At 59.4% G+C, this 25,023-nt stretch overlaps 2 protein-coding genes and 1 long non-coding RNA gene across 7 annotated transcripts; 2 read left to right on the forward strand and 1 right to left on the reverse strand.

Moving 5' to 3' along the window:
• Positions 1-56: 56 nt before the first annotated feature.
• Positions 57-12,679, forward strand: FADS6 (fatty acid desaturase 6). 3 transcript variants are annotated; one of them, XM_083805609.1, is made up of 9 exons: positions 57-119; positions 2,636-2,792; positions 3,791-3,875; positions 8,001-8,386; positions 9,465-9,631; positions 9,862-10,042; positions 10,643-10,830; positions 11,308-11,487; positions 12,107-12,679. In XM_083805609.1, exons 1-9 carry the CDS (start codon positions 72-74, stop codon positions 12,254-12,256), a joined length of 1,542 nt encoding a protein of 513 aa, XP_083661735.1. In that variant the 5' UTR covers positions 57-71; the 3' UTR covers positions 12,257-12,679. The 3 variants fall into 3 exon arrangements, with proteins under 3 accessions (XP_083661735.1, XP_083661736.1, XP_083661737.1); XM_083805610.1 differs by lacking the exons at positions 57-119; positions 2,636-2,792; positions 3,791-3,875 and adding an exon at positions 7,143-7,276; XM_083805611.1 differs by lacking the exons at positions 57-119; positions 2,636-2,792; positions 3,791-3,875 and adding an exon at positions 7,482-7,692.
• A 26-nt stretch (positions 12,680-12,705) lies between these two features.
• LOC310884197 lies at positions 12,706-14,479 on the reverse strand. Its single transcript, XR_014574075.1, has 2 exons — positions 13,095-14,479; positions 12,706-12,976 (listed from the first exon to the last, which is right to left on the reverse strand). It is a non-coding gene; the product is annotated as an uncharacterized lncRNA (long non-coding RNA).
• A 72-nt stretch (positions 14,480-14,551) lies between these two features.
• FDXR (ferredoxin reductase) lies at positions 14,552-24,303 on the forward strand. Of its 3 annotated transcripts, none has more exons than XM_083805613.1 (12): positions 14,553-14,653; positions 15,708-15,805; positions 16,778-16,873; positions 18,249-18,371; positions 18,920-19,033; positions 19,523-19,624; positions 20,679-20,786; positions 21,014-21,098; positions 21,720-21,913; positions 22,167-22,338; positions 22,790-22,963; positions 23,663-24,303. In XM_083805613.1, the coding sequence occupies exons 1-12, from the start codon at positions 14,614-14,616 to the stop codon at positions 23,791-23,793; spliced, it is 1,437 nt and encodes a 478-aa protein (XP_083661739.1). In that variant the 5' UTR covers positions 14,553-14,613; the 3' UTR covers positions 23,794-24,303. The 3 variants fall into 3 exon arrangements, with proteins under 3 accessions (XP_083661740.1, XP_083661739.1, XP_083661741.1); XM_083805615.1 differs by lacking the exon at positions 14,553-14,653 and adding an exon at positions 15,162-15,288; XM_083805614.1 differs by lacking the exon at positions 18,249-18,371 and having other exon boundaries at positions 14,552-14,653.
• The last annotated feature ends 720 nt before the right edge of the window (positions 24,304-25,023 follow it).

Consider the following 25,023-nt stretch of genomic DNA (forward strand, 5'->3'; position numbering starts at 1 on the left):
CTGTGCCATGGGCAGAGCATTCCCAAGGGATGGATGGGGATGGGTCTGACTCTACCACACACCATGGATGGATGTCTAAAACCACTCACGAGGTTGCTGTGGACACGTTTTCTGGAAAGGTAATTTTTTTTTGGACTGCTGGACCTCTCACTATGGGAAGGAGGCCTGGTGTTTGGGAGAGCAGAGGCCACGGGGGTGTTTTTTGATGTGATGCACAGCGTTCAACCTTCTGTTTCTTTTGCGGGCAGTTTTCTCCCAGTCTGGAGCTGCCTGATAATAAATCCTGGGTGACACTTGCTTTCCCCAGCATGGTCCATGGGCTCAGGAAGCCATGGGACCGTGTGCAGGCTGAACCCCGGGTTCTCAAAGGAGACTTCCCATCACCTCCCCGGGCACCGGTTTCACCCCTTTTCCCAACAGAGCCCGAGCCTTACTCACTGCTCTCCCGGCAAACCGCCCCGCTTCCCAAGGGCATCACCTGCGCCGTGCGGGAAGGCGACGTTCTGCTCAGGAACAGGGCTTGTGCCGGGCAAGGCGGCCATTCCCAGAACTGCGTTATCTGTAAATCCCACTATCAGCTCCTTGCCGTGGCCGTGCCTGGCTCCAGCTGGCCGCAGCCCAGCGGGGATGTGGGGCAGCTCCGGCCGCCCGCAGGCTCCTGGGGCTGGCGCTGCTGGGGGCACCTCGTGAGCCCGCTGCCTGCGCTGGGGCAGCCTCCGGCTGTGCCAGCCGCCCGCTGACGCCGGTCCCACCGCCACGCCGTGGGAGGTCGGGCTTATCTGCGTCGCACGGGGCTTGGCTCATTGTTGATTGTTCTTTTTTGCATTCAGGAAGAAAGGAGGAAAAAAAATCTGTTTTTATTTATTTTTTTTTCCCCCACAGAGCTGCTATTTGATTCTCTGTTTCCGCTGAGGCTCCATCCAGCTGCCCCTGTGCCAGCAGCAGCTCTTGGGCACAGCAGTCCTGCACCCCGCCGGCTGAAGGGCTCGATTTAGGGCTGAGGTTCTGGCCATTTCGCACCTAGCCACGTCCCAGCGACCCCTCTCCCCCTGCACCCTCCAGCCCAAGGACCCTCAAAGTTCAAGGGCTGGTGCTGTGCTCCCACAGCACCGCTTCGGCACAGGCAGGTGCCAGCTGTGCCATGAGGATGGCGGTCCCCTGGGCCATGAGGTCCCGGTCCCCTGGGCTGGCACAGCAGCCACCTCTACCTGCCACGACAGCTCCTGCCACCCACAGTTTAGCCATAACCTGGTTTCTATTCTAAGCCCTATATATTTTTTATTTTTTTTTTTCCACGGCCTCCTCCCTCTCTCGCTTTGCCCCACTTTGCCCTCCCGCGGGCAGGCACTGGGGCACGGCGGCTGCACCTGACCCCGATCCCAGCCAGGCCTGGCCGAAGCCAGAAATAAAATCAAAAACAAAATCAGAAATAAAATGTTGCCTGGGTCAGGGTGGCTCCCAATCCTCGGACTGGGATTACCGAGCAGCACCTTGCACGTGCCTGGATCGGCCCTAAGGGACGGGGGAAAGCCAGAGAAGCGGGGCTGGGGAGACTTTGTAGCTCTGCAACCCCCCTTGCAGAATTTAGCAGCTTTTGTGGTGTTTGCGTCTTCCTAGGAGCCTGCAAAATGCCAGCTCGCTGTGCCTGGGGGATGTCTGCTTCGCCCCGTGCTCCTGGCAGGGCTGGGGCTGATCCGCACCTCCCGTGGGCTCTGCCAGATATTCCCGCAGTGGACTGGGACCCGGAGCACCACGGCTCCAAAGCTGTCATTAAGCAGAGTCCCTGTTTTTCCAAGCTAACTGGTTTTATGGGTCTGGCCGTGCTGATGAAATAGCTGCCAGGTGGTGCGTGAGTTATCCCTGTGGCTGGCGAGGTGCATCCGAGCGCTCGCGTTAAACACAGCCTGCCCTCGGTGCGCTGGCACCCGCAGCCGGCTCCGGGGGGCCGTCCCTGCCCCAAAAGATGGGGGCTGTTCCCAGGGGTGCTGGGCTTGGGGCGCTCAGCCCCTTTTCCCTCTTGCAAGAGACAGGAGCAGGCAGGGAGGACATGCAGGGTACTGGCTGAATGTGTCCCCAGGGCTACTGGGGACATGGGAGGACGTGGCCAGAACCCGTTCCCAGCCGGGGAGAGCAGGGACCCGACAGCAAACCCTCTCCCCAGCCCCGTTGCCTTGACCATCACCTTCCTGCAGTGTCTAGAAGCAGAGAAATAAGCTGCTAGCACGCGAGACCTGCCGACACTGGACACGTTCCTGGAGCCCGGCGCGGTTCGGGCAGCCCTTTGGCTCCCACCCAAGCCCGCAGCCTGCAGGAGTGACGCAGCGCCTCGGCTTCCCACCCCGGCTGGGCGGCTCGCGCCCTTCCAGGGACGGCCCCGGGGGCAGGTTACATCACGGCCGCGCGTGCCCTGCCTTCCCCTCTGCCCGCCTGGCCCCGGGTGGCCTCGTGCTCCCCGCGTGGCACCGAGCCCCGCTGCGGTGCTGCGCCCGGCACAGGGCAGTGCCCATCCCGGGCGTGGGGACGGCATGGTACGGCCCTTTATCTGGTGGATAGGTGCTGGGGGGGGCTGCTTTGTTAACCAGCAGGCAGATTTGGGGGTGTATTTTTAACGAGCACAAAGCCTTTTATCTCGCAGGTGTTTCTGGTTTCCGTAAGGATCCTGTTCGGCATCTCACGATCTACCAAAAGCAGTGACGGAGTCCAAGCAGAGGTTCTCGTCAGGGCTTATCTCTGTTTTCCTAAGCCCGGGCAAACACAACAACCCAGCCAGACATGTCCCGATATTCCTGGAGGTAAAGGCAACGGGATTTTGGTGCCAGGCTGTACCCTGCTCTCCTCATCCATGCCCCTTCTGGTCAACGGAGCTGACCAGGAAGCCTGGCTTTGAAAAATAAACTCAACGAACGGCACCGCCGTCGGTGCAGCCGTGCTGGGCTGTGCCAGGCTCAGGAAAGCTTCACAGCGGGTTCAGGACCCCAGCATCCCGCAGGGTCCATCCTGCCCCATGTCCCTCCCTGTGCCACCGCAGTGCCAGCAGGCTGGGAGCATCCCTTGTTCCTAGAGAGGGCTGAGGACGCAGCCCGGAGAGCCTCTGCCCGTGCGGAGCGGTAAAAGTTTCATGTGGGCGGCTGGTGCCGGGGACCTGCCCGTGGGGCTGAGCGCCCATCCGCGGGGACACGTGTGTGGCCGTGCTGGTGGCTGGGGACTGGGAGGGCATCACAGAGCAGGGGGGCTGGGGCTGGGCAGCGCTGTGTGTATGAAAAATGTATTTAATTCAGGACAACCATAGCACATCTCTCCGATGCGCATTGTGGTGCTGATAGGGCGTGCGCCAAATGGTTGCGAATAAAAAAAAAATGGTGCTGGTGATGAGCAGCCACCTCCCTGCTCCATCACCCCCAATATTTGGCCACCAAACGGGGCTGGAGCAATGCTTGGAGCCCTCCTCACCCGCAGGGACCCAAATTTCCCACTTTTTGGGGGCAGGAGGGGATGCAAAGAGCGGTGCCCATGCAGAGCTGCGGGGTGGCAGGCTCGGCTTCATGGAGCGGGACGGATCCCGCAGCGAGCCCCGCGTTGGGTAACACCTTGCCAGGCGGTGACGCCAGGGACCGAGGGGTGGGGGCAAGCAGTTTCGGTCGGGGCAAGAGCGGAGGCACACAACCTAATGATTACCTGCACCCTGAGCTGCTAAGTGGAGGAAGTCTGTGATTAGTTGACACCTCCAGCCAGGCTTTTGAAATTAAGCCAGGATGGAGCAGCGGGTGGATGACAGCTGCTTTATTCACAGCTGATATAAAAAAAATGAAAACAAGGTCCCGGAACGGTATCAGGACATTCCAGTGGTGGCTGAAAGGGCCGGTGCTGAACACACAGTGAGTCCTCAGGAGGGATTTGGGGTGCGTGTGGGCAGGGATGGGTTCTGGTGGTTTACACCCGGGTTTGTCTCTGCTCTGTCGGCATCTTGTGCTTGCCATCGTCCTGCTGCCCCAGCACTGTCTGCAAACAGCCGGGTACAGCTGCAGAGAGGATATTTATTGAAGTTAAAAGCAAGGCCTCGCTACGTCCCAGCAGGGCTGGGAGCATGTGGGGTGACCAAATGGACATGGACAGATCCTGCATCTCGCCAGCCCCTTCCCAGCCCCGCAGGACATGAGCATCCCCTGGGACAAAGGGAGCCGGGCTCGGCCACAGGGATGCTCGGATGTTCACCCTTTTGGAGCTTCTTGCACCAATATTTTGGTGCAATGAAGATCAGGGCAGGCGTACGGTGGAGCTGTGACTCCCTCTGGTGCCTGCCCTGAGGCTTTTCAATCCACTGCTTGATAATTTTTTCATCCCGCAGCCCTCAGCCCTGGGGCTGGATGATTTGGGGTGCCTGGTGGATGCGCTGCAGCCCCACTCCCCAGATACCTCCAAATATCGGGGGCACCGAGCAGCTTTTGGGGGTCCCCGGGGCAAGGCTGGGCGTTGCCTGCAGATGGAGCTCCTCACTCGGGGTTGGGGCTCGGGGTAAAGTTTGGGGCTCGGTGCTGAACCCGCCTGCTTGTCCTCCTTGAGGACATGTTGGACCCCAAAAGAAGAAGAGGATGAGCTTAATCTCTGCCTGCTGGGAAGGGGATGGCAGTAGTTAATCCCTCATTAAACCAATTACCCAAATGGGTGCAGCCTGGGAGTAATAGGGGAAACCCCATCCAAACCCAGGTGTTAAATAGGGGATGTCCCCAGGGAAAGCCAAGCTGGGGGTGATGGGGGCTGTGGTGGTCTGTGCGGGGGGCACTGTGGTGCTGTCCTGGTGCCAGGAGCTGCAACCTGCTCCTTCATCCCGAGGAGGAGGAGGGTTTGCAGGGTGGGTGGCTGTGGGGATGGAGATACTGCCCCGAGAGGTCTGCCCCCCTCCATCCCTGAGGTGTAAATGCTGTGGGTTTATGATCAGCTCATGGGTTTGGGGCTGGAAATAGACGTTTTGGTGGCTAAAGGTTTTGGTGGCTTTGCCCTATATGCTCCTGGGACCCCACGCTGGCCCCCATGCTGTGAGGGGCTGGTGGCAGTGGGCAGCTCGCTCCTCCACGGCTGGCGTTTGTGCTGATCCGTGCTGTGTGCTGGGGGATTTGTGAGTCTTTGCCGTGTTTTTCCTACAAAATTGGAGGTGTTTGTTTCCATGGTGGGGGGCAATCAGCTTTTGCTTTCATCCCTGTGGTTTTGCTAGGGGCAGCAGGGTTGGGTGGTTTGGTCTGCAAGTGGTGGAAAATAAGACGTAAATGGGAGGTTTAAGTTCCTTTTGAAAACAGAGCTTTGCAAAGAAGCAGATTTAGGGCTGCGACCCCAAATCTGCTGGCGCTTAGCTGAAAATCCCTGCCCTTGCAGAGGGCAGGCCACCTCCTGGCTCCCTGGCAAGGAGGGAGGGGAGGTTGCTGGGGTTCTGTGCCTTTTGGGAGCTGCTTATTTTCCTCCTCCTGTGCTGGGGAGCCCTGCACATCTTTCAGGTTATTTATGAGCTTTTTGGGGTACCCACGGGGTGCTGGTGCCCACCCAATCCGAGCTACAACCAGCCCAGTCTCAGCTGAGCATCCTTGGTGTAGGGCTGAGTGCCAGCCCTGCTTGGTGCTGTGCTTCCCCTTGGGCTCGCTGGGCTCTAGCCCGCTCCGTGCCGTAGTTTATACAGGCACGTATCCAGCAGCGACCAGAAGCCTCATTTTGGGTGTTTCTGTTTCCTACTGTTCCCCTTTCTGCTCTTGGGGAAGCTCCGCTGAGGATGGTGCCCCAGGGACATCTCTGTCCTGGGTTGTCTCCATCCCCTGGCTATTTGGGGACCCAAAAGCTGACCCATGAGTGCTATAGGGCTCCTACTCCTTCTGTGGGAGGCTCAGGAGCACAGGGAAGGGTTTTACAGCCTGCTTTTTTGTGTGTCCCGTGTTGACACTGGGAAATGGTCTCTTTGGTTGTCCTCTCCCACAGGCCCTCCTTACAGCTACTGCTCTCCTGTGAGCATCACCCTGGGCTCACCTCCCACCTTGGCTACAGCTTAAAGCAAAATGGGTAGGAAGCTGTCCCCTGGAGCCTGAACTCTGCCTTTCCTGCATCTTTTCCAACCCACTGCTTGTTCTCCCACGCAGATGTGGTCCCTGGTCCCAGGACCATGCACGCCAGCACGCTCGCCCTGGCTGCGGTGGGATCCTCTTGACTCATTTGGGGTTTGGACATGAGGCTGAGCCTCACCACTGCCTCTTCCTCCCCCGTCTCCTCCTGCCCCATTGCCACAGAACCCGTTCTGCCCCGTCCCAAGCTTGTGCAACCGCCTGTGGCCGTGCCGAGCAGGAGCTGGACAAGCTCAGGCTGTGGCTTGTCACCAAGCTGCCACCATCCCTGGCAGTGACACCGCAGGTGTGGCAGACCCACTCTGCTCCCTCCGGTAGCAAAGGCACTGGGAAGGAACAGACCCCGCAGTGTCCCCCAGCCCCTCACCGGGTCCAGCACCACCTTCCTGTGCTCGCCCCCAGCTCAGCACCACCTGTGGGTGCTCTCCTTGGCCTGGGGCTTCCCCCCTTAATGAGCTGGTGATGACAAATGAGCTGTGTATCAAAATGAATCGCTGAACTCGCCCGCTGCAGCCAGGCCTTCAGCTTGCTGCGGCTTCAGATATTTCTCTTTATTAGTGCCCGTGGCTCTGGAATTGATCCTTCATAAGACGAGCTGCTGTAACGTAAGAGAAGACCCGGCAGCTCTGTAACGCCCTCTCAGCTCTGCCCTTGGCAGCAGGTATGATTTAATTTCATTTTATTTTTATTTATTTTTTGCTTTTCCGGGGTGTGATGAGAGTCCCCTGGGGTTCAGGGACTGGCACAATGGTGGTGCAAGGTTTGCCTCCCAGTTGCTGCAGGGTTTTGCTGCTCCAGGAGGCGCTGAGCCCGTCCCGATTTGGGGCTGGGAACCCCAGCGCCGGGTGCAGCAAACCGGCCTCGCGTGTGGAGTTGCTAGGTGTCGGTGTTAACCGAGGTTTTGGTGAATCAGTGCCTTTTGGTTGAGCTGATTCAGGTTTTGGTTAGGAAAAGTAACAAAAGAAAGGAGAAATCCGGTGCCTGGTGAGGAAGTGATGCTTTTTTTTTTTTTTAGCTTTCTGCTGTGAAGGCACAGGGGCTGTGCACAGGACCTAAAAGCTCTCAGTCCCGTGCTGTTTCTGCCTGATTAACCAGGAGGCAGAGATGGAAACGAGAGGGAATTCTTACAAAAACTTACAGAACTCAGGACAGCAGCGTGGGAGGAGAGGAGGCACCAAGTGAGGGCCAGGGCTCAGCCCCACAGATGCGTTCCCTCTTTCACCATCCCACAGCCTGCCCTTGGAGCTGTCCCTGGCGGGTTGGGCTGCACCGCTCCTGCTCTCCGGAGGAAAGAAAACCCTGTCCCAACCCTACAACCCCCACCCCGCATCCTCCTCCTGGCCTTCTCGGGGCTGGTCCTGCCTCCCTGCTCCCCTCCCTCCAGCCTCCCCGCTGCCTCCCCATCCTTCCCCCCACCCCTCTCGTTCCCCCCTCCCTCTCCCGGTGCTCTCGGTGCTCCCGAACAGGGGAACGGGGGCGGATTTCTGCGGCTGCTCATCTGCATCCAGCCTCCTCCCCGGCCTCCCCCGCTCCTCCCTGCCCCGAGCCTCCGCCGCCGCCCGGCACCGGGGCGCAGCGCCGGGGGGGGGGAGCCGTGAGTACGGGGCTGCTCCTCCGGGTCCCCTTAGGGGCTTTTGCTTTTCTTTCTTTTATTTATTTTTATTATTACCGTGGCCTTCTGCTCCACGTCCCCCCCCTTCTCCCGTCCTTCCCGTGTCCTTCAGCCGGAGCTGCGGAGCCCGGCCTCGGCGCTGGAGGCTGGGGGGGGGGGGACACGGGAGGGACGAGGCCACCGTCGAGGCTCTGAAGGCTTCGGGCTGGGCTCCGGGTGCTCTCGTGCACCCCGGGTGTTAATTCCTCACCTTGGGTGCCAGCGGGGTCTGCGTCACCTGTACTTGCCAGGGCGATGCCGCTGGAGGACGGGGAGGTGGCGAGGCGGAGGGGACAGCGCGCCAGCGGTGCCACCAGCCTCGGGGGGACACGGGGTGAGCCCCACGAGGATGGGACAGCTCCAGGTGGCAGCGGGATGGAGGTGATGGCAGAGGACCCCCAGCTGGAGCCAGCCCTGGGTGATGGGGACGTGGCCGCCGGACGGGGAGAAGATGCTCGAGGGGGGCTGCAGCCAGCAGGGAAGGAGCCGGAGCAGGTTGGGGTGTTGGGGGGCGAGGAGTCCCTCATGGCCGAGCTCTCGGAGCGGGTGCAGAAGGTGGTGAAGAGCAGCAGCTGGTGGGAGCGGCACGGCGTGGACGCCTGCATCCTCGCCTGCAGCCTCCTCGCGCTCCCGGCAGGTAGGAGCCCCCTGAGCCTTGGGGTGTGGGGGTTTTGGGGGTCCTGGGGGTGTTGGGGTCACGCTGTATTTGTGTCGGAGGTGTGTAGGGCAGGGGATGTTGTGCTGAAAGCCTATTAACTGCTGTTAAGCTGTAACAAAGCTGCGATAAACCCTTTACCCTGTGCTGTGCCATGGGGCACCCTGAAAGCCTGCGCTGGGTGACGGGGTGGGACGTGGGGTCGTGGGTGCCTGGCGGTGCCCAGCAGCTGGGCAGGGAAACCCACGGGGTTGGGGTGAGGGTGCCCTGGGGGGCTGGGTGGGCATAGGGTGGTGGGCTCAGCTCTGCCCTGGGGTGTGTTATCTGCGGGTGCTGGTGGCCTTCAGAGGGGCCCCTCTCCATCGTCCCCCAGGCAGCTGCAGGCATGAGGAAGAATGGGGCAGTGCGGCCACAGGGTGGGGGCTGCGCCCTCCCTGTCCCCCACTGGGACCTGACAGTGCCAGGGGGATGCGAGCGTGTACAGTGCTCCACCAGAGCAGAAGGAAGTTGAGATATATTTTGCCTATTTTTTTTTTGCTGTTTCGCTTTTGAATACCTGGGGTTGCAGAAATTACAGCGGAGTCGTATTGTCCCCCAGAAATACCCTGTCCTTCCTCTGCTGGCTGAGTCTGGGAAATTATATTGGGATAAAATTGCCACCAGGTGTGACCCACAAGATGCAGAGCCCTGTGGCTCTTGGGGGGAGTTTGTTTTCCCTCTTGTGCCTGTCCTGGGGTTTGTCTGGCTCGTGCCCAAAGCCAGGTCTGGGTGCTGCAGGTTCCTGGCTGGCCTTTACTGGGATGGGGCCGGGTTGGGACGGGCGGGGTGCGCACACCCGGTGCCATCGGGGCTGGAAGTGGCCAAACCTGCAGCCTGGCCGCGAAGGGCGGTGTGGAGTCAGCCTTACTGGCTTGGGCAGCTTAAATACCTGCAATTATGTCTGAAAAACAGGTTCAGGGCAGCCGTCAGCACATTTCGGTGGAGCAAGAGAGGAGGGAGGCGAGGAGTGCTGCAGCACGTGTGGGTGGCTGAGCCCTGGTCCCTGGGGGTTTCTCCGCAGGGTTCCTGTGCCTGCGCTCAGCCCGGGCCGTCCCGTTCCTGGCTGGGATCCTCACCCTCGGTGTGGTGCATCACACCCTGGCCGTGAAGGGCAGCCACCTGGCCAGCCACAACGCCCTGACCGAGTCCAAGTCGTGGGGCAAAGTGTGGGCTGTCTTCTTCATCGAGGTGAGTGGGGTGCGGGAGACCCCAAAAGCCCTGTCGGCACCGTAACGCTGAGCACCAGCACCATTTGTGGGGCTTTGCTGGAGGCAGAAGCATGAATGGCGGGGATGGTTTCCAGCTCTAAAAGTCTATTTCAGCCTGGTTTGGAGCCTGTGGGGTGCAGAGCATCACCCACGGTGCCTGATCCTTGTTCATGTCTGCTGATGTCGCCGCTCCTTTCTCCTGTCCCCAAGCTCTGCTCAGCTTTCACGGCTGAGCAAGCCACCTACAACCACGTGAAGCTCCACCACGGCTACACCAACGTCATCGGCCTGGGTGACTCCAGCACCTGGAAGCTCCCTTTCCTGAACCGCTACGTCTACATGTTCGTCGCGCCTCTCGCCGTGCCCATCATAACCCCCCTGGTGGCGCTCGGTACGTGCCCGGCAGCCTTGGCACCGGTCCTGCTCGGGGTGACCTGGCTCTCTCCTTGCTGCTGGTACTCAGAAATGCTCCAGGCCTTCCTCGTTGGGTCGAGCACAAAAAGCTCTTACAAAAGCCACCGTGAGCCTGAAGTGCCCCGGATTTGTTCTCCTTTAATTCAGATATTTGGCCGTAAAGGGTTCAGTCTGGCAGCTCGGTGTTGCTGCCTGCGTACAGGGTTGAGGTGTGCGGGGCTGGGACACGATGAGCTCGGGCAGGCAAGGCAGTGACTTGGAAGAAATGGTTGTGCCAAGGGATGGCTGAGGGAGAAGAGCCCAGGAAAATGTTGGCAGGCTTTGGGAGCACAGCCCTTGGGCTGAACGCACAGCTCAGGGCAATGCCAGAAGTGCAGACAGTGACTCGGTAGGTTATAGGAAATGAGGGTGCATCCAACCCCTCCATGATGTCCCAGCCCCTGCCCCACTGCTGGGGTCCTGCCCTGGGGGCATCCCCGACCCCAAAAATGAGCAGTTCTGTGGGGATTTTGGAGAGGAAGGGGAAATGGAGAGGGGATGGTCTACGATCACGTGCTGCCTCTTCTTCCCGGCGCAGGTTTGCTGAGGAACGTGGGGCTGAAGGTGGCTCTGCGCACCGTGTGCTGCATGTCCTTGGGTCTGTACTGCCACTACTGGCTGCTGCTCCACGCCTCGGGCTTCCAGTCGCCGTGGTCGGCCCTGCTCTGCATGCTGCTCACCCGCTCCCTCCTGGCTCACCCCTACATCCACGTCAACATATTCCAGGTACAAACCCGAAGCCCCGAGATGTCCCGATGGTGCCGGAGCCACCTCCCGGCCCTGGCCTCTCTTCTTGCGCCAGCTAAAGGCGAGCGACATTGGCTGCAATCTCCCTCGTGCTGATGTTGTAAGAGGGATGTGGCTGGGAGAAAGTCGGGGAGGAAGGGCTGCGTGATGTCCTCCACGGTGACCTATGGGTTTGGGGGGTTGGTGCGATTGCATTTGGGAATGCAGCCCGGGTGGTGCAGTTCCTCCAGGTGGCTGGCTTTAAGGGTCGGTTTTTGGGGGTGGGGGGACACCCCAGGGGGCTCCTCAGTGGCTCTGTGTGTGGTTTTTGCTCTTGGAGAAGAGCAACCCTGGGGACAGACCCAGCACTTGGGTTGGCAGCCGACCCTCAGCTCAGTGCAGCCGGAGCCACCGCATTCCCCGGGGGGGGGGGGGGGGGGGGGGGGGGGCACGAGACCCACCCCACCTCTCTTGCAGCACATCGGCCTCCCCATGTTCGCGGCCGATCGGAAGCCCAAGCGCATCCACCAGATGAGCCTGGGCGTCCTCAACCTGCCCCGTAATGCCCTGCTCGACTGGGCCTTCGGCCACTCGCTCATCAGCTGCCACGTGGAGCACCACATCTTCCCCGGCCTGTCCGACAACATGTGCCTCAAGGTGAGCTGGCCACGAGCCTCCTCCGGCCTCCAGCACCCTCCTGGTGCTCCGGGTGCTCCTACCTCTTCTCTTGGGACACGTCCCGGGTGCTGCCAAGGTTGTAATTAGCCTCACCAAGAGTCCACGGCAGGCTCTGATCCTGTTGATCCTGTCCCTGTTGCTCCGAGGCATGGGGGATGCGTTTTAAAAGTGGGGTGTGAGTACTGCCCCAGCAGGGATCTCCATCCATTTAAACACATTTTTTGACCTTAATTTTGGGTAGAAATGGAATAATCGTGAGGAGGGAGCACTGGCACAAGGGTTGTGCTGATGGGGCGGGTAGGACCAACCACTCCACGTGGGGATAACTGTGGGGACACGTGGGGAGTGTGTGGGGCCAGCCTCATTAAAAGTCTCATTAGGACATCCGTCCTAACCCTACCGAGGCGTTTGGCCAGGGGAATTCCCCTCATTGCTGCAGCTGGATGCTGCCTTCCTTTTAATTTTCACAGCAGGGTGGTGGCTCGTGCCTCTCCAGCCCTGTTTGGGGACGAGTGGGGTCTCGTGGTCAGGGAGCCAGGCTGGAAACCTGCAAACGTCAGCCCTGCTGCATGGGGTGACTGTGTCCCTGCCCCTGCAGATCAAACCCGTTGTGTCCCGGTACCTGAGGGAGAAGCAGCTGCCCTACAACGAGGACACCTACTGCGCCAGGCTGCGGCTCTTCCTGCGGCGGTACGAGGAGCTGATGGTCCACGCGCCCCCCATAACGGAGCTGGTGGGCATCCAGTGAGGCGGGGGGGCTGCCGGCGGGGGTCCCCTGAGCAGTCGTGTGGGGAATGCCTCTCCCTGAGGGCTTGCTTTTGGGTAGCTGCACCAGGAAAAGGGCTGAGCCATGCCAACGCCAGGGTCCTGAAGGGGGTCCTGGGGTCCCGAAGGGGGTCCTGGCCCCCCAGAGCCACTCACAACCAGGGTTTAGCTTCACCCGCTCTGTGTTCGTGCCTGGGGAGAGCAAAGCCAAGCCCCCTGCTGGCTGTGGGCCCCAGGCAGGGACGTGTCCCCTGGGCACCCTTCCTACACCTGGGGGCTGTGGGGAGATGCTGAGGATGTGGGGGGGGCTCTGCTGACCCCCGGAGGGGCTGTCACTGCTGCTGTGCTTTACCCGACCTGGGGGGTGAGCAGTGCCTCCAGGAACAAGAATTTGACAAATCAGCCTCAGCCTCTTGCTGTGGATCTTCTTTATTTTATTTTTTTTTTCTGGAGCAAATCCTGTGGGGGTCCTGCCTCACACAGGGGTGTCTGTATTGGGGGTGCTGGGGGGGACCGCAACAGCAGCCGCGGTTCCTGCCAGGCCTTTTTCAGGGCTCAGCAGGAGGATGACAGGCAGATTTCCAGCCTGCACGAGCCTGGGAGATGTTCCCATTCAGCCGGGGCTGGACTCATCCTGCTGGGCCGCTGCCAGGGGGGAGGATGCTGGCACTGCCTTTCCCCAGGCGGTTTTGTTATCTCGACCCTGCAAGCCCAATAACAAAGTTCATCCCAATGGGGGATGGGGGTGAGTGAAGCAGAGAAGGCAACTGGTCAAACTGGGACCAGCACAAGAGGTGGCACCAACCCTGGGTTTCACTAACCTGTCCCTGGATTCGCTCCTGTGGGGCACAAATAGGATTTCCCGGGGGATGCTGGCACCGTGGAGCAGCCCCTATGCTGGTGCTGGGGTCACCGTGTCCTCTCCTGTGCGGTTTTATTGATCCAGAACATTGTGAAACATCCAAAGGGCAAAAATCCCAGAGCATGCATTTTGTGATGTCTGCGGGAGGGAGGCTCTGCGGGTGGCAGGGCTCAGGGGGGCAGAGCCAGGCTCTGCTGCGTGTGCCAAAATAACTCAGGGTGAGTGCCTACAAGTGGTGCTTTTGGTCCAGATTGGGTCATTTTGGCATCAAGCGGACCTTCAGCTTTTTGCCCCCCCCCTGTTAGGGAGCAGGGTGGGCAGAAAATGCTCATTCTCCTCCCCTGATGCAAAGAGATGTGTACCAAAATGTTTTTAAGCATTTCTGGGATCACCAGCCCTGTGCACAGTGGGTTTGGGGGGATCTTGTTTAATGCAGTGTCATCTAGTGGCAAACATTGAGGGTCTTCAGCCAGCGGGAGGTGACTTGTTTGGGAAATACACCTTTAAATATGCCTTTATTTGCTGTCAGAGGTGGCAGCTTTGGTAGAGGTCAGTGAAACAAACTCATTGCTTCTGCCTAAAAGGGAGATTTCTGGGGACCTGTGCTCAGAACCCCCCGGATTTCTGCCTTGAGTGATTCCCCTTGCTACGGGTGACGTTATAATGATGATATTGGGATTACACCACCAGCCCTGTCTCTCTGGGCAGTGCACTGGGGGCTGTGTTGCACTAATTCTGGGGCTTGGGAGTGCAAACACGGGCCTTAAAGCTGCTGGAAACGCCGCTCCTCGCCCCAAGCAGATGGCCAGGAACCGAGTCTGGAGCATGTGAGAGAAGACGTGGGGGTTTTACCACACTTATTAAAAGCAAATTCGGGCTGTAAGCTCCCCTCAGTCCAAACTGGTTTTAGAGAAGCCCCGTCGGTGCCTGCCTGACCCCCGGCACCCCTTCTGCCTCTGCCCAGCCGCTGCGCCCCCGGAGCCCATCGCTGTGCCCTGTGTGAGATCTGACGTGCAGTAATGGGGGATGAAATGCAATAACAGGGACTTAAAAGCGAATGAAACAGGGACAAAACAGGCCCCCTCACAGAGACCGGAGCTGGGAGCCTCCAGCACCAGCCCCTTCACCACCCCTGGGGGATGCTGGGGGTTGCTCCCGGCTCGCTGCAGCACGTGAGGATGGCTTAAGGACCATTTTCTGGGCTCGCTTTCCCCAGGAGCCCTTTACAATAAACCACTCTGTGCATTAATTAACCCAGCGCAATTAAAGCCCAGGCACTGATGGGCTCACCTCCCCTGGGTACCGTGGAGGACTCACCCATAGAGGGCGCTGGCCAGCGCGGCCCTTCCCTCCCTGCCTCTCTATGGTGCTGCCCGCTTCCTGCTCCGGGTGGCCGCGGGGGCGGGGTTATGCAAATAGAGGGGCCGTTCTGCCTCCTGATTGGGCGGCGGGGAGGAGGGGCGGTGGCGGCGGCCGGGATGGGGCCGGGCGGAGCGTGCTGGAGGGGCGGCGGGGCCGGTGAGGGGGGGCCGGGGGGGGCCGGGGGTTGGGGGGGGCGATCCCGGTCCCGATCCCGATTCGGGTCCGCGATCCAGGTCCCGGTCCCCGATCGAGTTCCCGGTCCCCGATCCCGGTCCCGGTCCCTGATCCCGATCCCGGTCCCCGATCCCAGTCCCGGTTCCCGATCCCGGTCCCCGATCCCGGTCCCCGATCCCGGTCCCCAATCCCGATCCTGGTCTCGATCCCGGTCCCCGTCGCGATCCAGGTCCCGGTCCCCGATCCAGGTTCCGGTCCCCGATCCCGGTCCCCGGTCCCGATTCTGGTCTCGATCCCGGTCCAGGTCCCCGATCCCGGTCCCGATCCCGGTCCCGGTCCCCGATCCCAGTCCCGGTGCTGAGCATCCCTGGGGTTTTACAGCAGGGCCCCGCGCCCCCTGCCCGCATTGGGTCCGGGGGTCCCGGTGCGGTGCTCGGTGCTGGGCGGCAGCCGCGGGGCCGGCCCCGGGCGGGAGGGAGCTCCGCCCGCTGGCACCGGGGGGGGGACGGCCGGGGGGGGGGCCGGGGGCGGCCGGGTATATCTGGGGGGAGCGCCCCGCGGCGTCCTGCCGCCCCCCGGGGAGGCCATGGCTGGGGTGGGGGGAGCTGCACGCCTCGGTGGGTGCTGGGGGGGGCCGAGGGGTGCTGGGGGGGGGCTCATGGGGGTGCTGGGGGGCTCGGGGGGGTTGGTGGGGGGTGACAGGGGGGGCTCAGTGGGGTGCTGGGTGGGCTTAGGGGGGTGCTCGGGGGGCTCAATGGGGTGCTCGGGGGGCTCAGAGGGGTGCTGGGGGGGCTCAGAGGGGTGCTGGAGGGGGCTCAGCAGGGTGCTGGGGGGGCTCAGAGGGGTGCTGAAGGGCTCAATGGGGTTCTGAGGGGGCTCAGGAGGGTGCTGGGGGGCTCAGAGGGGCTGGTGGGGGATCTTCGGGGGTGCTGGGGGACTCGGGGGGAGCTGGTGGCGGGGTTTAGGGTGTCTCAGAGGGGCTAGCAGCTCACACAGGATCCCACCATCACGTCTCCTCGGTCCTTTGCCCCTCCAGGTGCCCGCCGGTGGCTGTCCTCGCGTGCCCCGGCCCCCCGGGTGTGCGTGGTGGGCAGCGGCCCCGCAGGGTTCTACACGGCTCAGCACCTCCTCAAGGTACCCGGGTGTGGGCTGGGGGCACAGGGTGCTGCTGGGCTGGGGCCTGCCCACTGAGCGAGGCCTCTCGGCGCTTCCAGGGGTCTGGGGAATGGTTTGGGGGCTTCTGTCCCTGCTCCGGCCAGGTGTGGTGTCACTGGGGGGCTGCTTGGAACAGCGCTGGTCCTACACAGTCATCCTGACCCCTTCCTCTGTAGGGCTGGGGTGATGTCCTCGGGTTATCTGGGCTGGAGCAGGGGGTGGAGAGGTTGCTGCGAGCTAAGACTGAGTGATTTTTCTGGAATCAAATAAACAGCAGCGACCCGCTACCTGCTTCCCTGGCTCCTCCCCGTCCCCCTGGGGCACAAGGGTGCTTCGTGTCCCGGTGGCCACAGATGTTGGTGCTGTGGCTAGTCTCTGGTGGGAAACGAGACCGAAGCACCAACTGAATGAGGTCTGACCAGAGACAGCTTAACCCTGCCGTTAAACCATGCCGCATTGTCTCTGCTCCGTGCTGGAAAATAGCCGTTGCTAAACCTCAGGGACAAATTTCAGGGCTGCCTAATCTCTGGGAAGAGGCTGGCTCCAAATACAAGATAACAGAGCCCTTGCAACAAAACATCTGTCTGAAGCTCCGGCCCCACCCTGGGGTCACCCAGCACAGTGGCTCTCAGCCCAGTGGGTGACCAGCACCAAGGGTGCTGAGCTCAGTGTCAGCACAGGGGACCCCCCCGGACCCTGTTTAGTCCCCCGGTCAGCGTGGCAGAGGGGCTGTGGGGTGGGTGACAGGACAGAGCCTCCACAAGAGGTAGGTGATGATGGCTGGGGTCATATCCTGCGCCGCGCCGTGTGGTCTGAGCTGGCAGGAGCAGGTACGGCACTGCCCTGTACGTGACGGGGCCTCGTGTGATGCGATGTGTGTCCCTCCCGAGCTGCCGGGCTCACGGGGCCTTTCCGCCCCTGTTCCTTCATGGCGGTTTTGCTCCCCTGTAGCACCACGACCTGGCACAAGTGGACATCTATGAGAAGCTGCCCGTTCCCTTCGGGCTCGTGCGGTTTGGTGTGGCTCCAGACCACCCCGAAGTGAAGGTCAGTGCTGGTTTCCTTCCTTTGCTGCTACATTTGAAGATGATGATGATGGCGGGTGCAGGCCAGGCAGTCGGTGTCCTTCACGGCTAGCTTTGGGCAGGATCCTTTGATGTTGCCATCTCCTTGTCCTTGCTGAGGCCCAGCAAGGCCATGCTGTCCTAGGGAACATCTGGCTTCAGGGCTCTGAACGCTGGGTCAGAAACACAGTGGCCGTGTGGTGGGAAGTGCTGCTCCGGGACAGACTCCCTGTGCTGTTCAGACTGGCCAGAACAAGAACAAAGCTCTGATAATCTTCTTCCAGGATGCTTTATGCTCTCCTGCAGCTGCTGTAGCACCAGCACAGGCTGTTCCTCTCGTGCTCTGCCCTACCCTGGGAGCAAAGTGGTTTGTCTGTGCTCGGCCTTACCCATCGAGGGAGACTGGGAACATGGATCCGCTGTTGGGGTGGTGGAGTTGGGCTGTAGGTGCACACCCGAGCAGGGAGAAGTTAAACCAAGGAGCTCTTTTAAATCAGCCCTTTCCCTTTGCCTTGCAGCGGGTGGGAGTTGTATGCAGAGCTGGCTGCTGTGTCTGGGCTGGGGTGGAGGTGGTTGCAGTGGGAGATGCAGACAGCAATATCTTGGGATGGTTTCCCCATTTAATCCCTGGAGATCGTCTGGTGATAGACCAAAATGCCTGCCTCCCTTTGGTCTGAAAGACAAGGAGTATATATATATAGGTTTGGGGCAGCTTTCCCATTATGGTGTATGCATCTTGTTACCAGACTGGGTCAGGTTGTACCTGCAGGGAAATCAGGGGTCCTTCTGCTGAATAGCTGCAATCTCTCAGGAGAAAAGGCTTCAGGTGCTGTCCTGCCTTGTGCCCTTCTCTTGGTGCAGTGGGTTTCAGGAAGGCTTGAAATGAGAGGCTGGCAGAGGCGGTCCGGCAGACAGCACCCCGGATGGAGGGGGTTGTTTAGCTGGGCTCCCTTGTGAGCCTCACCTCGGGGATGGAGCTTTCTCCTCCAGCAGGCTTTACTCAGAGGGGCGAAGGTATTAAAATGCTCCCAGCATTTCATCTTGTAGTTATTTTTTAATTTTAAGGCGTTTTAATTTTTATTTTTTTAATTTTAAGGCATTTTTTTAATACCTTGCACCGGGTGGGTGCAAAACACGGGGTCTTCCTTTCCACCAGGGGTTGTGGGAACTGTGCCAAGTCTGTGTTTATCTCACGGTGAATTATCTGTGGCTGTTGATAGATAAGAGTCCCAGAATAACCGAGCCGGAGACGGGGAGAAACGTTTCAAGGCTGGGAGGGGGACGGGGACCTCCTGTCAGCGGCGGGCCTTGGCCCCGGCCGTGGCGTGAGCGCGGTGCTGCCTGTTTGGTCCCTGCAGAACGTCATCAACACGTTCACGCAGACGGCGCGCTCGGAGCGCTGCGCCTACTACGGGAACGTCGCCGTGGGCAGGGACGTGACGGTGGGGGAGCTGCGGCAGGCCTACCACGCCGTGGTGCTGGTGCGTGAGGGCGCCCGACGGTGGGGCTGGTTCCATACGCCGTGGGGAAGGGCTGTTTGGTTATTCCCCCTGTGATCTTGGGAAGGGGGTTTGCCCGGGCGAGGTGTTTCTGGGTGTCTTATTACCAAGGTATGCTCAGCCTTAGGACAGCTTCGTGGCCCTCAAATGCTCTGAGAGTTGTCCAAAGCCTCGCACAGAGCATGTGCTGGAGCATGGCATCGAGTACAGGCCTCTCGGACAGCTCTTGAGGAACCCCTTCCCTGTGATGGCCAACATCTGCCATGCCTGGTTCAGGCTGGCACGGATCAGTCCCCATGTGTGGCCTCAGCTTGTAATGTCCTGCGTAGGCCTGAGGAGGTCAGGCTTGGTTCTGGGCTCGGTACCTGAAGGATGAAGCCCCAGGGCCGTGTTTAGCCCCTCCAAGCCCTTAGGAAGGGTGGGCAGCTGTGTAGTGTCCTGGCAGAAGCAATTACTAGAAGGGGAGATTTGGTTTTTGGTATCAAACCCTGCCTGTGACAGCCTCTCTGACTATGTCTGCTTGCTCCTAGAGTTACGGTGCTGAAGACAACCGGATTCTGGGGATCCCAGGGGAGAACCTCCCCGGGGTTTACTCAGCCCGAGCCTTCGTGGGCTGGTACAACGGGCTGCCTGAGAACCGGGATGTGAGTACAACACTTTGTTTCCCTGACCTTCCTTCCTGTCCTGCATCCCAGTGCTGACATCCAGCTCCAGATTAAGTCCTGAAAGGCCTGCAATTGGAGAAGATTAGCAGGAACCATGTTAAATCCTTCTTAGATGGTAGAAATGTGAACAATTTGCACATCAGTGAGAGCGGATTAGCTGGCTCCATGCGTTGGCAGCACATTTTGGCCAGGCCAGATGGGGGCCTGGGGAGTTTTTTGGCTGGCCTGCCAAAATATTCCCCACTCATAAGAATGCTGTTTAGGAACTGGGGGACAGGCATTGACTGCAGTGCCTCGGGTGGTTTTGTCTGCTCTGGGGGGAGGCTGGTGCGGAGTTACCCCGTCTGCATCACCTCTGTTAGCAGAAAGAGAGACAGAAGGGAGTTGAGGTGGTAGGTGCAGGTCCATGGGGGTGGAATCTGTATGCCAGGTGAATTTGCTCACGGATGGGCCTTTCTCTCCCTGTAGCTGAATCCCGACCTGAGCTGTGAGACGGCGCTGATCCTGGGCCATGGCAATGTGGCGCTGGATATCGCCCGCATCCTCCTTTCCCCGCTGGATCTCCTCAGGGTGAGTCCTGGGGGAGTGCTCCGTGCTGTGAAGGCAGAGGGCGGCCCAAAATTGCTCCCTGCTGGGTGGGTGGTGGCTTCCACGGGTCTCAGCAAAGTCTCAGAGGAGAGAGATCTACCTCTGCTGAGAGTGTGCTTTCTGGGCCCTCTTGGTCTTTGGGCTCTTTCACTAGGGAAAGCCCCACAGTCTGTAGTGTATGAACAAAACCACGAGGCTATTCTGGTACCTAAAAAATTTAGCTTTATCCCTTCATTTCTTATGGGAGGAAAAGGAGGAGCTCTCTCTTTTCCATCACCAGACTAGAAGCTTCTCGATTTTTTTTATTTTTTTTCCCCTGTTGTAGCTGAGGACAGCAGCCTGGCTCCTGCTGGTAGCACTGGGCACGCTGGTTGTAGTGTTGGTCCAAGCTGGTGGAGCTCCCCTCCCGCTGTTCTGCTCCCCTGCAGACAGCTGGGGACTGGTGTGCTCCAGCTGCTCCGTGCAGCTGCTGCCCCAAATGTCAGCAGCATGGGCTCTCCCTCCTGGAGAGCTGCTGTGAGGTTGGTTACAGCTGTGTGACAACTTCTGATATTAACATCTAAATTAAAAAAATATAAAACTGGAGGGTCTGGCAACCAGCGGTAATACTTGTGGCAGTGCTTGGGGGCAAGCAGGCAGAAATTTGAGCTGTGGGTTTCTAGTGGGTTCCACCCAAGTGCCTCTATATCCTGAGAATGGAAAGGACCAAACATCTGCAGGCAACCTCAAAATAAAGATCATCGGAAGGCTTTGCCCTGTCTGCCCCACAACTGACCTCCCTGGGGCAATCTCACGAGGTGTTGGCTTGTTACCTCTAGTACAGTATGGCCTCAGAAAGAACCTTCATTGATGAGGGACTAGCTGTGCAAATAGCTCCGTGCAAAGGCAAGATGACTTGTTTTCCGCCCTTGCCTAGGCTCTCTGCGTGTGCAGCCTGCTTTTCTGCTCATGTTTTTCACCTTCAGAGGCTGTGCCTTCCCCCAGTCCCTCCAGATCTGCCCTCGTCCCACTCCTGTCGCGTGTCCGTGTCTTGCAGAAGACAGACATCACTGACTGCTCCTTGGCAGCTCTTGCCTGCAGCAAGGTGAAGCGCGTGTGGCTGGCTGGGAGAAGGGGACCTCTCCAAGTTGCTTTCACAATCAAGGTGAGGCTGGAGGGCGATGATTTTCCCAGCACCAGACCCCAGGCTGCCCTTGCCCTGTGGGGAGAGGCGCTCTGTCCATGGGTGTGTGAACCTAGGTGTCCTAAATCCTGCAGCTGTTTGCTGCCTCCTGGTCCAAACGTGCTTGGGGAAGGCAGCCTGGGGCTGGTGGGTGGCACCTCCATGCTGGAGGTGACATCTCCCTGCATCTTCCTGCCTGCAATTCCCAGGAGCTGCGGGAGATGATAAACCTGCCTGGTACCCAGCCTGTCCTGAACCCTGCCGACTTCACAGGCCTTGAAAATGCTGTTAAAGGTGAGGAAAATGTCGTGCCCCTCTGGACAGGGACTCGCCTTGACAGACAAGCACTCAGGAGTGTTCTGCAGGTGCTCTGAAGGTGCATCAGAGAAATCCCGTGCTTAATGCCTGCGTGTGAAGGCCGGGTGTCCGTGGTGTGGCTTGTCCTCAGCGTGACAGGAGGCCACGAAGAGGAGAGAGCAGCCTGTTTCTGTCTGTGCGGCCGCATTGCTGCTTGGGGATGTAACTGCTGTCTGAATGATGAGGCAGGAGGTTTGGGACGGCTGAGAGAGCCTTGCAGGAGAGATCCCAAGGCTGCTGATTTAAAAGCTTCTTGCAGAGCTAGAAGGAAAACACCGAGTTCAGGGGTGTCCAGAGACTAGCTGTCCTCCACAGGCTGCTGCCTCCGAGCGCCAACAGGACAGCTAAATTGCAGGCTCTGATTCCTGTGTCCCGCTGGTCCCAAACCTCAGGAGCTCTCCTGGTAACTCCATTTGTCATCTCAAAGGCGCTGGACTCCCTTTTGCATGCCAGACTCCAAACGGACACTCACGTAGCACTGAAAACTGCCTCCATGTCACACCATATCCTGAGGGGCTTTCGCTGACGGTCCTGCCCTGAAGCTCTCTCTCTTCCTAGACGCCCCCAGGCCCAGGAAGCGCCTGACGGAGCTGATGATCAAAACAGCCCTGCAGAAGCCCGGGGAGGTGGCAGCGCAGGCAGCAGCCGCCCGGCAGTGGGGCCTGAAGTTCCAGCGCAGCCCCCAGGAGGTGCTGCCCACCGCCGACGGGAGGCGGGCGAGGGGAGTCCGCATGGCCCTGACCCGCCTGGAGGTATGACCCTAGCAAGGCTGGGGATGGGGCAGGACGCTATTGCATCCCCTGTGGCTGCTGGCAGTTATCTATAAGATGGCTTTGTGTCCTCTGACATTGTGGAGAGGCTGATAGCTTCCCCGAGAGCCTGCCAGGCCCACCACCGAGAGCCTTTCCCTTTCTAAAGGGAGCTCGTTCCACGCTGGTGCTGCAGAAGGGCCTTTAGTACCCTGGGGATTAAGGGTAGAAATTAGCAGCCTCTTCTCTCTCTCAGGGCTCAGGTGAGTCTGCCAAAGCCATCCCCACCGGAGACGTGGAGGAGCTGGAGTGCGGGCTGGTGCTCAGCAGCATCGGCTACCGGAGCCTGCCCCTGGACCCAGCAGTGCCCTTCGACACGCAGCGAGGCATTATTCCCAACAGCATGGGCAGAGTGGAAGGTGCCCCAGGTCTGTATCTGCAGGGACACCTCTGGGGTGTGCGTTGAGCTTTGGGGGCATTGGGGTGGGAAGCTCTGTTTGCCATGGGCACGAACACAAGGCACACACCTCCACTGCGCAGAGGAACTGGGGAAATCAGCTGGCTCTGTCAGATTTTAAGAGCTGTCCCAATCTCAGCTAGCATTAGGGACATCTAGTTTTCAGCAGACAGCACTGAAGGACGTGTTTGTTTTATTGGGCCTTGGAGCCTTGTTACTGAAGTGACACAGCCCGTTTGGCTGCTCAGTGCTGGTCTGGAGGCACGCAAATTCCTGACAGCACCATCAAAGGGCTCTGTCCCCAAAGCAGAGTGAATTCTTCCACTGCCCGCAGCTTGCTGTGGCATCCAAAGCAGGAACCTGCCTCCACGGGGGTCGTGGCCACGTGCAGGACTGAGCCTGGCTGCTGTGTGCCCACGCAGGTCTGTACTGCAGCGGGTGGGTGAAGAGAGGACCCACAGGCGTGATCATCACCACCATGAATGACAGCTTTGACACTGCCCAGTCTGTGCTGGAGGATCTCCAGGGAGGCATGCTGGATGTGTCTGTCTCCAGAGAAGGCTTTGGGGCTGTGGGGAGCATCCTGCGCAGCCGAGGTGAGTGAGGACATGCATGAGCATCTGTAGCAGCTGGCACAATGCATGGTGCAGGCAAATCCGTGTGTCGTGGGGCACTGAGTCCCACGTGCTCCTTTTGGGAGCAAACCAAGGAAATGTGTTGTGCTGCTGTTCCACTGCTCCGAAGCGCGGGGAGAGCAGGACCTGACTTTTCTCAAAATCAGTGTCATTGCTAAGGTTAACGACTGCTTTCTGGGAAAGGCCATTAAAAGCAGCACGGACCTTGGGTAAAACGTCACTGTCAGTGGCACAGACAGCGAGCTATTGCTCTTTAATGGTTTTCCTAGCAATCCTTCCAGGCAAATTGGGGAAAAGATTAAAATGCCCAAGAGACTCATTTGCTGCTGCTTGTGTTTAAAAGCATTCAATTAAAGTGTGTGTTTACCTCTTCACTGTCTGAGTTTGAACAGGGAACTGCAAGTGTTTTGTCCCCTAAGGTGGTGCTGCGCTCGCCGTTGTTACGGCTTGCAAAGGTCTGACTAATCAGATTTGACTGGAACCCGCAATCTCTCTCCTCATGGTGCTAGGAATTATTATTCCTGTGCGCTGCCAAAGTCTGACGCCGTGTCGGAAAGGGGCAGGGTCTGCTTGCACGTCGCTCCCTGCTAGCGGGGAGGTGAGGCCGCGCTTGTTTTCACTTGGTTGACTTCTCCCTCCTGTCTCTCACCATCACCCCAGGGGTCCGTCCTGTTTCCTTCTCGGACTGGGAGAAGATAGACGCTGCCGAAGTGGCAAGAGGAAAAGCTGCTGGCAAACCCCGGGAGAAGATAGTGGATCCTCAGGAGATGCTGCAGCTGATCGGTCACTAAAGCAGCAGGGATGGGAACACAGCACTGGTCTGCCTGGTACCATCCTGGGGTGATCCCAGCGGGTTCTGGGCAGGATCTGGGGGCACAGGGTTTGTGCCGGGGGGCTGGTGGCTGGTCTGGGGGTGAGCCCAGATGGTGACACTTGAGGCTCTCCAGTAACAATGAACTCTGCGGTCCTGAAGTGACTCAAAACAGCCGAGGCTGTAGGCTGGCCCCGCACCTCCGCAGCCTGGCAGCGATTCCTGTACTGGGTCCTGTGCTGATTCGTGCTCCTTCCAGCGGCAGGGAATCGCCCTGGGCAGGTGAGGGAAGGGGTGCGTGCGGCAGGAGCCTTGGCCAGATGCTTTCCCCATGGCAAATAACAGAGAAACTTCCTCGTGTCTCGCTGCCTCCCCTTTAAGTCTCAAGCCAAACGGGGTCGCTGCCTTGTCACTCGTGCCTGAGCAGGCTATTTCTAATAATAATTGTTTTTAAATAAACCTTTCCAAGGAAGCCAAGTCGGACCTGCCACTTGAGTCTGCCTTCTTTGTCTGCGACTGCCTTCCTCTCGGGAGCAACCAGCCGAGTGCCGCGGCTCCGCTCCCGCATGTCCCAAGGCAAGCCAGCTCCCCTCGCGCGGGGAGGGACTGTTTGCTGCCGGCCTGTTGGGAGCTCCAAACAAACAGACACGGGCATTAATTCCCTTTCTGCCTCCCACGATTAAACCCCGGCGGAGCGGGATAACAAGCGTGTAATTGTCTTGTTCCGGATCACGAGAGAAGTGTGTGCTGGTACCTGCCAACTGTGCGAGCGGTGCCTCGCTCCTTGCACTTCATTCACTGGTGCTTGGTGGGGTTTTTGGCTCTTTATTTGGATTTTTTTTTTTTTGCTAGTATGTCTCGGAGCTTATTAAATGCTTCTTTTAGCCCAAATTGACTGTGGTGACGGTGTCAGGTTTTAAGCCAGATTACAAGCCGTGAGCCATAATCCCCTCTTTATCTGCCGGGCAGGGGCCAGGTCAGCGTGGCCCCCTCCCCTCGCCATCCTGCCACCCACGCTGCCGCTGTCCCTGACCTGCTGCCATCGCCTCCAAGCCCTGCGAGCCTGGAACCGCTCCTGTCTCTGACCTATGTCAGTAGTGACAGTGGCTGCGGCTTGGGGCTGTGCTTCAGAAACACGGCGATGGAGGCAGGGGGGAAATCAAGCCAGGGAGCCCAGCAGGGTTTTGTCTCAGCTCCACGCTCAGCTGTG

Source organism: Anser anser, assembly GCF_964211835.1.
Source record: "Anser anser genome assembly, chromosome: 19".
Lineage (NCBI taxonomy): Eukaryota > Metazoa > Chordata > Aves > Anseriformes > Anatidae > Anser > Anser anser.

Coding starts and splice junctions, on each gene's coding strand:
- FDXR (XM_083805613.1), top strand. CDS start 14,614: ATGGGGCCGGGCGGAGCGTGCTGGAGGGGCGGCGGGGCCG. Junction 18,372..18,919: donor CCTACCACGCCGTGGTGCTG/GTGCGTGAGGGC, acceptor GCTTGCTCCTAG/AGTTACGGTGCTGAAGACAA. Junction 21,099..21,719: donor CCTTGAAAATGCTGTTAAAG/GTGAGGAAAATG, acceptor CTCTCTTCCTAG/ACGCCCCCAGGCCCAGGAAG.
- FADS6 (XM_083805609.1), top strand. CDS start 72: ATGTCTAAAACCACTCACGAGGTTGCTGTGGACACGTTTTCTGGAAAG. Junction 10,043..10,642: donor AACCCCCCTGGTGGCGCTCG/GTACGTGCCCGG, acceptor TTCCCGGCGCAG/GTTTGCTGAGGAACGTGGGG. Junction 10,831..11,307: donor TCCACGTCAACATATTCCAG/GTACAAACCCGA, acceptor CCTCTCTTGCAG/CACATCGGCCTCCCCATGTT.